Source organism: Lolium rigidum, chromosome 3 (assembly GCF_022539505.1).
Source record: "Lolium rigidum isolate FL_2022 chromosome 3, APGP_CSIRO_Lrig_0.1, whole genome shotgun sequence".
NCBI lineage: Eukaryota > Viridiplantae > Streptophyta > Magnoliopsida > Poales > Poaceae > Lolium > Lolium rigidum.
This window is the reverse complement of record NC_061510.1, coordinates 357,169,549-357,181,927: the sequence shown is the minus strand read 5'-3', so window position 1 is coordinate 357,181,927 and position 12,379 is coordinate 357,169,549. Positions and strand designations below refer to the sequence as shown.

The 12,379-nt window shown below is 44.7% G+C and overlaps 1 protein-coding gene across 1 annotated transcript; it reads left to right on the top strand.

The window, feature by feature from the left end:
* The first annotated feature begins 919 nt into the window (after positions 1-919).
* LOC124704113 (SWI/SNF complex subunit SWI3D-like) lies at positions 920-6,949 on the top strand. Its single transcript, XM_047236353.1, has 7 exons — positions 920-1,334; positions 2,588-3,129; positions 3,442-4,242; positions 4,326-4,492; positions 4,563-5,104; positions 6,232-6,428; positions 6,530-6,949. Exons 1-7 carry the CDS (start codon positions 935-937, stop codon positions 6,773-6,775), a joined length of 2,895 nt encoding a protein of 964 aa, XP_047092309.1. The 5' UTR covers positions 920-934; the 3' UTR covers positions 6,776-6,949.
* The last annotated feature ends 5,430 nt before the right edge of the window (positions 6,950-12,379 follow it).

Genomic DNA, 12,379 nt, shown 5'->3' with positions numbered 1-12,379 from the left:
TTTTGTATTTCTCATACTTACAAAATATCAATAATGTAACTCTCTCCGTCTCAGTTTACTAGTCTTCTCCGTATCCCTAGGTCGCCAATTTAACCTATATAATTTAAATTATATGATACAAAAATTATATTATTAGAAAATAGAACATCTAAAATTTCTAATGATATAATTTTTATAACATATAACCTAGGGATACGCGCACGCCTAATAAACTGTGAGAGAGGGAGTAAGAAGGTTCTGATCTCAACTTAGAAATAGTTTTTGCTATGTCTCAAGAGAAATAACAATACGTTGAAATATACCATTTCTCGACATATTAACCATGGAAAAGGATTGTGTATGGGATCGTCTCTCGGCTGAATGTTTCGCTCATAGACAGATTATCCGTTGGAATTATGGCGGCTGTCATCAAGCACTTGGTGAGAGGCTTTGCATTGGTTTCTCTCTGTAACGTGAAGTGTGTTCTTAATGAGGCGGCACATCTTTTAGCTAAGTCTAGTGAAGATGTAAACTCTAAATATTCAAAAAAAAGAATATGTAAACTCTAGTTCAGTTTTCTTTTCTGTTTTAGATTTTATCCGGAAAATAATTTGTATTAATGTCATAATAAAAAGGAGACCATGCACCAAATCTGTAAAATGCTCTGCAACGAAACACAGCAAAAATGCAAAACTGGATGGGCTTTCCGGCGTTTAGCCACCGGCGGGCGGCGGCACGGACCCCACCAGTCAGCGACACGGCACTACTAGTATGTCGCTACGGGAACCCAGCGCCGGATCCCCAAAGTTTTAGACAGGAGCAGAGAGGGGAAGGAAGGAAGAGCCGACAGGGAGAGCACTCAGGCAGGCGCCGCGCGCTCACTCGCCTCCGCATCTCGGAGCTGGTCTCGCCGCCGGAGTGGTGAGCGAAGCCGAGCTCCCGCGGCGGCCCCCCCATGGAGCCCAAGGCCCCGGCCGCCCCGCACGGCGACGGGCCGCCGGCGGAGGCCCCCCGCCGCCGCGGCGGCGGCGGCAAGCGCAAGGCGGCGGGGTCGTCGTTCACGCCGTCCAAGCGGCACGCCAAGGAGCGCAACGCCTCCTACAACGTGCCCCAGCACCTGCTCCACAGCGGGCCGCTCACCCGCGCCGCGCGCCACTCGCCGCACAAGCTCTCGGGCGCGCCGCCGGATGCGGCCCCCGCGGCGACCGGGGCCGGCGGATCGGGGAAGGTCGAGGGCGACGCGATTCGGCTCGACGGGGAGCAGACCCCCGCCGAGGAAGCGCCGCTGGTGGACGAGGCGTTCGAGGCCGTTCGATCCCGCGACGCCGGCGTCCATGTGGTCCCCACCTTTGCCGGTGAGCCCTCTCCCCGCGTGCAGTTGCTCGATCTCTCGTCTGGGCTCGTGAATCCCGAATTTCTTGTTCCGGGTGGCGAATTGCTGAAACACGACTGTTTGAGTAGAAGCGTTCGGTAAAATTGCTGGTTCACTCTGAATGCTTCCCTGCTATTTAAATACTTTATACCATAACGAATCCTTAGCACATAGCAGCCAAGTGCAATCCAGTGGTTAACCTTGCTGCCCCGGGTAACCTAAATTAGGACGCCTACTCTGAAAAATGATGTGTTAGTTGTAGTTTTCCTGGGTAGATGTAGCTCAATCTGAGTGCATGCTCATTCTGTTCATTTACCTGCTTGAGATAAGAATTTATTGCTATGTTGCCTTTATTACTTCTAGTCTGTAGTGGTGAACTGTTAATAATGTGTATTTGCCCTTTTCCTGCTGTGTGCAAATGATGAGGTGAGTACCCACTATCTCTTTCGTCCTTGTGCTTGGTTTATTGCTTGTTATCTTTTGGGATATATTTGCTCTTGTAAGTATTTTAAACATAGGATAGGACAGCCTTCTTACATTACCACATAAGAGGAATAACATCTGTGGTAAATCTTAATAACATATAAGAGAAAGCACAGTGGCAGATCTTGATAATACAGCAAACAGCTGTCTCTTGCGTAATTGAAGTATGCCAGTAACAATGTACAACACTGACTAATACTGGCATAAACAATTTATTTCTTTGGTATATTGCCTTTGTCTGTTGAGGCATATAACAAGTAGCTACCAGTTTATGTTATTGAGTTTTGCAGACTCTCTATTTTCCTGAAATGTGTAGTTCTTCTATTCAAACGTCAAAACATGCCAGCATCATTTCTTCAGAACTAAAATATTTAGCAGAAAATATGTTCTATTGTTTCCTGCTGCCTTTCAAGTTTCCCACCCTAATAGTTAGGAGTGACCCTTGCATGTTCTCCTTTTTTTGTTGTTCAAAACGATTTTTCTTTTGAAACTAAACCCAAAAGATATCGGGCGAACACTCCCTAGATCGCCCCGCAGCGCGACGCCCTCAGGCCCGTCTAATTTTAGAAGCGGACGGTGATGCCAGATTCGGAGGGAAAAAAATTAACAAGAAAGTTGCCTGCCGGGGCCCACAGAAAATTTAGCCTGGCAACTTCTTTTTTTGGTCACGCTGGGGGCATAATTCTGGCACGTCTGCATGCTATGAAGGTCCAAACTAGAAGTTGCACAATAATAAATCATTTACTTCTACAGGATGGTTTTCGTGGAAGGACATCCACCCAGTCGAGAAGCAAACATTGTCTTCGTTCTTTAATGGCAAATCTGAGAAGCGGACACCGGAGATTTACTCGGGGATTAGAAATTCCATTGTGATGAAATTTCATGCAAATCCTCAGCTGCAGCTGGAGTCCAAAGATTTAGCTGAGATATCAATTGGGGAGGCCGATGCTCGACAGGAAGTGTTTGATTTCTTGGATCACTGGGGCCTGATCAATTTCCACCCTTTTCCACCCGCTGGCATAGAGGAGACTAAGCCAGAGGAGAGCCAAAGTGATTCTCCCAATGAGGACAAAGCGTCTGTTATTGAGAAGCTGTTTAAATTTGAACCTATTCAGTCATATATGATCCCTTTACCAAAGAAAGGGGAGGTGGAAATTCCAGCCCCTCTGCCTTCATTTCTTCCTGATCCTGTACTAGTGGAAGATGTGGTTGCAGCAGCTGAGCCTTCTGTTGAGTACCACTGCAACTCCTGTTCAGTTGATTGCTCAGGCAAGCGCTACCATTGCCGGACCCAGGTTAGCATTTTTTTTTTCTGTTTTAGTGTCACGTCCCTGCTGAAATATTGCTATATCACCATTATGTTATGTCACCTTTTTTTACGGGAAAGCTTTAGGAAAACCCCCGAGAATATACTAACATGTATTAATAAGACAAATATACTGTTTAAAATTGACCATGGGAGTATAGGAAATACTATGCCAAAATTTAGCCTTCAAAGACACTGATTCTTCTCATGAAATGCAGATTATAGTCATCATCCCAATGTACTGTACCTTGTGGTTCATTTTAAGAATGGTTGTATTGATATTATTATTTTATTTCTACAGGCAGATTTTGACCTGTGTTCTAACTGCTACAACGAAGAAAAATTCGATCCAGGCATGTCCAAAACTGATTTCATCCTTATGGATTCGGCAGAAGTTTCTGGTGCTCGTGGTACTAGTTGGACTGATGAGGAGACATTGCTTCTTTTAGAAGCTTTGGAAATTTTTGGTGGAAAATGGGCTGAGATTGCCGAGCATGTTGCTACGAAAACAAAAACACAGTGCATGTTACACTTTCTTCAAATGCAAATTGAGGACAGCTTTCATGGTGATGAAGATGTTCACCAAAATATCCATGAAAGCAAGCAAGCCTTGGTGGAAAAAGGCACCCCTGAAGTACCTGATAAAATGGAAGTTGAAGAGAAAATTGAAGGAAAAGATACAGAGGATGAGAAGCCTTCAGAGAAAACGGAAGGCAATAATGCAGAAGCAAAAACAGAAGAAGGAACTCCTGTGGAAGATAAAGATACCAATAATTCAGCTGGTGTAGATTCAGTTGCAGTTCCAAACGCTGATGATCCAAAACCATCTTCTGACGCTGATCTAGCAAAGGAAGATCCTGTTAATCCTGATACTTCTGACAAAAATGCGTCAAATGTTGCTACCGATGCTTCTGGTGAAAATGCATCAAACGTTGCTACCGATACTTCTGGTGAAAATGCATCAAACGTTGCTACCGATGCTTCTGGTGAAAATGCATCAAACGATGCTATTGATATCCTGAAATCTGCATTCGAGGCCGTCGGTCACTTCCCAGGAGATGAAGGTTCATTTGCTGATGCAGGGAATCCTGTTATGGCACTGGTAAGTACTGTCTTGTACCCTTGGACATCTTTACTCACTATACAGTATTTTTTACCCTTAGGTCTTTCAAATGTCTTGTGCAGGCAGCATTTTTGGCTGGTCTTGTCGAAGATGACAATGCTACCACTTCTTGCCGTAGTTCACTAAAAGCCATATCGGAGGATCCTCCTGCACTCCAGTTGGCAAGTAGACACTGTTATATTCTTGAAGATCCACCGAGTGATCTGAAAGACTTTTTTGTCACTGTAAGGTAAGCAATGCTTTTACTTGTGTAATATGCTATTGTAAGATTATGCTGATGGGGTCAACAAAATTTGCAGTAATGAAATTAAAGATGGTGATCAAGCAAAAGATGAAGATATGATTATAGATTCAACTGGTACTGAGAAAAAGGATATTAATGAAAAGGAAGAAAATACTCTGCCAGTGGAAAAGCAAAACAGTCCATCCAGTTCACCAAAAGATCATAAAGAATCAGATAATAAGAATGTGTCTTGCGATGATGAAGTTCCCTCTGTGGAGCCTAAATCCAGTAATGTTAAGGAGTCAGGTGATCCAATTCCTCTGGTGGGTAAGAGTGCATCCAATGACACAGAAGGTTCATTAAGTACGAAAGATTCAGTTGCTCCACAAGATAATGCAAATGGATGTGGTTTGTTAGCTTCTCAAGAGGCAGTTGCAGGAAGTACTACAGTTGCATCTAATCCTGAAGAGGACAAACCAAGTTCTGAAGTGGAGCCAGATGATGATTCGTCTGCAAATGGCAAGATCGAGCTTAATAAGACCGAAGATGCAGTTGGTGCCCCAACTATTGTACAAGAAGACGAGAAAAGCCAAACATTGGGGAATAGCAAAATGGAAGGTACTTCATTTATATTACTCCTGTAAGACCTTTTAGATATTTTAAAGTGGAGGACCAAAACGAGTGAACTTACACACTAAAATCTGTCTAGATACATGCATTTACGAAAAAAGCTAAAAGGTCTTACATTAGTGAAGGGAGTAAGTTTATACGGAAAGTCTGAAATTATCTCTATAAAGCGGGGCAGCCCGGTGTGTGAAGATCCTGCTTTGCGCGGGGTCTGGGGAAGGGTCGGACCACATTGGGTCATTGTACGCAGCCTTTCTTTGCAATTTTTGCAAGAGGCTGTTTCCACGACTTGAACCCGTGACCTCCTGATCACAAGGCAACCGCCTTACCACTGCGCCAAGGCAACCTGCCAATAATAAGCATGCAATTTCAATCAGCATTCTCTGTAGTTAATGCCTATCAATATTCACTAATCCAAAATTTACTTACATGAGTTGTACACGTAAGCAGTTAAGTTGTTTTGATAATGTTTGGTAAGGTTCTTCACATCCCCATGTGCCCATCATAAAATTGTTACCATGTCGTCAGATTGAGCTGCTGCTTCTTAGCAAGACCTGCTAAATCCAGATATATGACTTACTAATGTAGTATTGTAGCCTTGGAAATATGTGGTTTGTTTTTCCTGTGCTGTTAATTACCATCCCATTCCATAGCAATTAGCACCTACCAAAATATGGATGTGGAAGTGGGAAATGGAATTCTAAATAGTTTAGTTGCTTGAACCATTCCATTGTGTGTCAACAACTTATTTGTTTTATTAAAAAATATGTTCATGTGGTTATTTTGTTTACTTTCCCTTCAGTTAGATGATTAGTGCAGTCACTTCTATTCTTTTGCTTCCCTTCTTGATCTTTGAGTTCCCAAACCTAATCACTCTCTGGTACATCCGTATTCCCAAATATATATACCAACTGTCTCCTGCAAGAAAGGCCTGAGAAGGGCTTTGTGATATCAGACCACTGTGGAGTAAACGTAAGAATCGTGAAAATTAGAAAATACAGTCGTTAAGGGGATCGGGATTTAGAAAGCAGATTTTGCGTCATTCATCTGTCAATCCTCATGGTGGTTCAGTTTCTCATCAGCTGATTTCCACTTCTCTGGTATCTCTTATCTTGCAGAACTTAATGGTGCCGAAATCGTCCCTGCCGATGCTGAGAAGGGCTCAGGAGTGACCGCCAAACCTGATGATTCCCTAACTCGGCTAAAACGAGCAGCAGCGACTGCTATTTCAGCTGCTGCTGTGAAGGCTAAGCTCCTTGCTGAGCAGGAGGAAGATCAAATTCGAAGGCTAGCTGCACTGGTGGTTGAAAAGCTGGTACGCAGAAAATTTTACTCAACAGATTGTCGATGCTTAAATGATGATCCCTCCAGTGTTTGGCGCCGGTTATAACCGCAAGATATATATTTTTCATGCAGCTGCAGAAGACGGAGGCGAAGATGTCATTATTTGCCGATGTGGAGCAAGTGGCCCTCCGAACAAGAGAATACACCGAAAAAACCAGAAAGAAGCTTCTGATGGAGAGGAACGCTATAATCGCTGCCCGCATGGGTGCTTTGCCATCTAGGCCGAACCAGCATGGTGTTGCTGGGAACAGATTGCCACCTGGATATGGCGCCCCTGCAGTAAGACCACCAAACGCGATGCCCCGGCCCAGCAGCTGAGTCCATGAGCTTGACCTTGTATACCGCTGATTCTTTTAGAAGCACGCCTTAAACCAATCAGGCATAAGTTATATGTTGTTGTTGTTGTTGTTGTTGTAGCATTCTTGTAGGAGCATACAGTATGGTGATCTGTATAACGGTTGCTATGAAAGAAGTCGCCATTTTCTCTTTAAATGTGATGTTCTCTCCGTTCATTCTGCTTATGATTTAGACTATAGACTGAAGTTACCTAAAGAGTATGCGGGCTTGCCGAGTGCTGCTCTTGTAAAGGGGCAGTGGTAAAACTTCATACGGTGTTGCATTTTCTTGGTCTCCTTGCCAGCAAAGTTGGTGTAAATGTTTGTTTTCTGCTCCTTCCCTAGGCTTTGCCAGAAGAAGTAAACATGCTTTTTTTGCGAAGAAGTAAACATGCTTGGTACTACTTCGTCCGAGATCAGTTAAGTTAAGTCATAAGAAACACCGCATACAACCAATATACTCCCTCCGTCCCTGAACTAGGGAGTAATACTTTTTGTCAGTTTTATTGTCTCTTCCTGTTCCGTTTCTCCGTTTCACTAAATCCGTACGTGGCACGCTGCAGAACAACTCAAATCTCATTGCATATGGCATAAGCTCAGTTACCAATATGTTACTTTCTTCGTTAACTATTATAAGATGTTTTAGACATTTAGATATGAACCGAATGAGTGAACATACGTACTGAAACACGTATAGATACATACACTTTTTAAAGAAAACTGAAACATATTGTAGTAGTGAACGGATGGAGTAGTAGCTATTTAGTTTATCAATAATAATTTGTCATAGGAGTTCATTACTCTTGTGTCTTGTGCTAGCTTCACATTTCACAAGCCCACAATGCTCTATTCTAGGGCTCATGCATAACACCCCGCACATTTTTCTTTTTAAGGTTATAACGCCTTGCATATATGACTCTTTTTTTGCAGGTAATACATGTCTCGTTCATAAAATAAAGTTCAAGTTACAAGCCACGTAAACATCGACCTGAACTGAAAAGATAGGAAACCCCTAGCTTTTACAAAAAAGGACTCTCAGCCAAAAAAGGAAAATTACAATCCAGGCGAAGAATCCCATTAGCAAAAAACCAAAGTGTGTCACTCGCCTCCGGCACCACCGTAGCAGACACCCAAGGGAAAGTGGACATATCACCTTTTCACCCAACCTCGACGCGTCTCCATCGCTGATCTGCAACTTTGTGGACTTTCAATGTAGCTTGCCAAATGCAAAGCCATTGCCGTTGAAAGAATCAGACCGGGGCAGCACCCAGACACACCCTCGAACTCAGATCTTGCATCCCCACCCACGCGCGACGACGTCGGAGGAGAAAACTAGGCCTGCCAACCTCTAATCGTGAACCTAGTACAAGTTTCACCATCTTCAAGGTGTCAGCAAACAGTCACCTGCATGCACTCCTGAACAACCCCCGAGCTCCGCTCCTGCGCTGGAGCGAGCGCCATCGCAACGGCGAGCCCGAGGACACAACTCCACCACAAGGATGTGTTGAAATATTGGGCCCACTTTTAGTGGCCCAAATTAGATTTCAGTTTTTCCTATAAATCTCAAAGCCCACATAGTGGCAGCCTTGTGAGTTTGAGCCCAAGTTGGTGGCAGCTCACTAGGGAGTGGCAAGAGGTGGGAAGTTTAGTCCCACATGGAAAGTTGGGAGGAAGTTAGACCACCTTATAAGGTGGGTTGTTCCACCACTAGTAAGTGAGTGAGAATAGGAGTGCTACACGCGCGCTCCTCCTCCTCCTCGCTCGCTCGTCTCGACTCGACTCGACTCGACTCGACACGTCACGACGCGCGCCGCGCTCGTGGTGAGTGGATTGAGCCTCGAGCCGAGACTTTCCTTACTTTTTGCGGCTCGAGGAAAACGAACGGAGTCCTAGACGGACGCGTCGCAGTTAGTCGGTTCGGGTCGCTCCCGGATCGTGGGCTATCTGTAACCGACTCGAAACGTTCGTGCGACGTGGGCGTGGCCCACGTTGCCTAGGGTTTCCCGAGCCTATATAGTCTCCTGCCCGGCTACCGCATAATCACATAAAATACACGAGTTAGGGTTTCCACCTCTCTCTGCTTGCGCCGCCATCGTAGCCTACTCCATCCCGCGCGCCGACGTGCATCGGCGAACGGGAGAGCAGGTCTCCGGAACCACTCGTCCTTGCGATCCTGTACGGGAGAGGGCGAATTAGGTTTTGGGAAGCGCTCGCGCGGCCGCTCAAGCTCTTCATCACGGGTCGCCTTCCGTCCAAGTCGGGCGGTGCTGCCTACCGTCGTCTTCAACGCCGTCTACTTCGACCCGTCGTCCCCGTCATCAACAACGTTGTCATCAACAACGTTACTGCTGCGACATCATCTGCTACACCTCCACCGCCACCTCCACCAGATCGGTACGTGCGACATATCTCGATCTGTTTACCGATGGATGTTGTACTGTTTGCTATGCTACTGTCCATGTTGATCACTACATCTAGTATGTTCGAGTTTCACATGTTAGTAGTTATTGTCGTCATGCTTAATATTCTGGAATTAATCATGGAAATTGTGCCTAATTCTCCAACAATCCAAAAACCTAATTGTAGGCAATTTCCGAGTTAACAATGGCTGGTTTTTCCGATGCACCGAGGCCGGATAAGTTTACCGGTGTGCACTTTAAGAGATGGCAGTATAAGGCCATGCTGCGGCTTACTCATCCGAAAGTGTTCGAAGTTACTGATGGTTTACCCGAAGGAACTATATCGACCAAGATCGAGAACAAGTTCAAGGAAAACAATACTCTCTTCGTCGGATGCGTTACGAGTATTCTTGCCGATCGTCCGTGTGATGTGTACATGCACTTAACGAGATGGTAAAGAGCTACGGGATGCACTGAATGCTAAGTTCGGTGCAACCGATGCGGGCGATGAACTGTACATCATGGAGAGCTTCCATGACATCGGGATGGTTAACAACCGTTACGTAGTCGAACAAGCTCATGAGATACGGTGCATTGCGAAAGAGCTTGAACTCCTTAAGTGTGCCTTACCGACAAGTTTGTGGCTGGATGCATCATCGCTAAGTTGCCCCCTTCATGGAGGAACTTTGCCACAACTCTCAAACACAAGAGACAGGGAGATATCGGTTGAAAATCGATAGCGTCTCTTGATGTTGAGGAGAAAGCTCGGGCTAAGGATAATGCGAGAAAGGAGAGGGTCGATCTAGCGCCAACATGGTGCGGAAGAAACCCTACAGCAAGAACAAAGGGAATAACAAGCCCTCCTTCAATAAGCCTATGAAGACTACAACCTTCAAGAAGAAGAAGATGATAAACAAAGCGGATCCGAGCTGCTTTACCTGTGGAGAGGCTGGCCACTTTTCTAAGGACTGTCCGGAGAGGGCGGACCGCAAGAAAAAGGGGAGGCAAGTCAACACGGTGACCGCTAGCAATGCTGATGGGTACGGTAATCTCTTTACTTGTTCTTTCGGTATTTCAATCTCCATGTTGGTGGATTGATACGGGTGCTAATGTTCATGTGTGTGCTGACATATCCATGTTCACTTCTTACCGAGTCGCCCGGGATTCTTCCGTCTTGATGGGGAATGGGTCACATGCTTCGTTCGTGGTGTTGGCACGGTAGATGCGAAGTTCACTTCGGGAAGATCGTGCGGGCGAGGAACGTGCGGCATGTCCCTACTATGAACAAGAATCTCGTTAGCGGCTCCCTTCTATGCGAGAGATGGGTTTAAGGTTGTTTTAGAGTCGAATAAAGTAGTTGTTTCCAAGTTTGGACAATTTATTGGTAAAGGCTATGAGTGCGGAGGCTTGTTCCGCTTTTCGCTTTCGATTTCGGTAATAAGTACTGTGAACCATATTTGTGGCAATGTTAGTGATGATACCGGTGTTTGGCATTCTCGTTTATGTCACATTAGTTTTGGTTTAATGTCTCGGCTATCCGAGTTTAAGTTTAATTCCGAATTTTACCATTGCCAAAGGTTCTAAGTGCCATAGTTGTGTGCAATCAAAGCAACCTCGGAAGCCTCACAAGGCGGCCGAGGAGAGAAACTTGGCACCTCTAGAACTCATACATTCGATCTATGCGAGATGAATGGTGTGTTGACAAAAGGTGGAAAGAGATATTTCATGACATTGATTGATGATGCGACTAGATTTTGCTATGTTTATTTGTTGCGAACTAAAGATGAAGCTTTAGACTACTTTAAAATTTATAAGGCCGAAGTTGAAAATCAACTAGAGAGAAAGATCAAACGTCTTAGGTCGGATCGTGGTGGCGAATATTTTCCTAAAATCTTTGATGAATTCTGTGAGGAACATGGCATTATTCATGAGAGGACGCCTCCCTATTCACCCCAATCAAACGGGGTTGCCGAGAGGAAAAACCGCACGCTGACTGACTTGGTGAATTCCATGTTAGCCACTCGCTGGTTTATCTAAGGCATGGTGGGGGAGGCTTTATTGACTTCATGTCATGTCTCGAATAGAGTTCCTAACAAGAATAAAGATAAAACCCCTTACGAGGAGTGGGCTGGGAGAAAACCATCACTTTCGTATTTGCGCACATGGGGATGTTTGGCGAAAGTCAATATTCCAATTACTAAGAAGCGCAAACTTGGACCAAAGACAGTGGATTGTATCTTTCTAGGTTATGCTCCTCGGAGTGTAGGATATAGATTTTTAGTAGTTCAATCCGAGGTACCGATATGCATGTTGATACTATTATGGAATCTCGTGATGCAACATTTTTTGAGAATATGTTTCCTATGAAAGATATGCATAGCATTGCTAGAATTTCTACTGAGATAATTCCCGAGTCTAGTACATCTAATGAGTATTTTGAACAATCACATGAGAATGTTATTGAGAAGGATGACAATGAAGCTCCTAAACGGAGCAAGAGACGAAGGATTGAAAAATCCTTTGGTGATGATTTCATTGTGTACCTTGTGGATGATACTCCCACGTCCATTGCAGAGGCATATGCATCTCCGGATGCGAGATGAGCTGGAAAGAAGCTGTCCATAATGAGATGGACTCGATTCTTTCTAATGGAACTTGGGAGCTATCAGAACGACCCCATGGATGCAAGCCTGTGGGCTGCAAATGGGTGTTCAAGAAGAAGCTAAGACCTGATGGTACTATTGAGAAGTACAAGGCGCGGCTTGTAGCTAAAGGCTACACGCAGAGAGAAGGCGAAGATTACTTCGACACCTATTCACCTGTCGCTAGACTTACCACCATTCGAGTACTACTGTCCATGGCTGCCTCCTATGGTCTTATCGTTCATCAAATGGACGTAAAGACAGCTTTTCTTAATGGAGAGTTGGAAGAGGAAATCTATATGGATCAGCCTGATGGGTTCGTAGTAAAAGGTGAAGAAAGAAAGGTGTGCAAGTTGCTGAAATCTTTATATGGCCTGAAACAAGCACCTAAGCAATGGCATGAGAAGTTTGACAGAACTTTGACTTCTGTAGGCTTTGTTGTCAATGAGGCTGACAAGTGTGTTTACTATCGCCATGGTGGGGGCGAAGGTGTTATACTATGTTTGTATGTGGATGATATTCTGATCTTTGGTACAAACATGAAAA

Bases quoted from the DNA above. Each gene is read 5' to 3' on its own strand.
- LOC124704113 (XM_047236353.1), top strand. From the start codon at position 935: ATGGAGCCCAAGGCCCCGGCCGCCCCGCACGGCGACGGGCCGCCGGCG. The intron at 4,243-4,325 runs GTAAGTACTGTC...TGTCTTGTGCAG, and splicing joins GGAATCCTGTTATGGCACTG to GCAGCATTTTTGGCTGGTCT. The intron at 4,493-4,562 runs GTAAGCAATGCT...CAAAATTTGCAG, and splicing joins GACTTTTTTGTCACTGTAAG to TAATGAAATTAAAGATGGTG.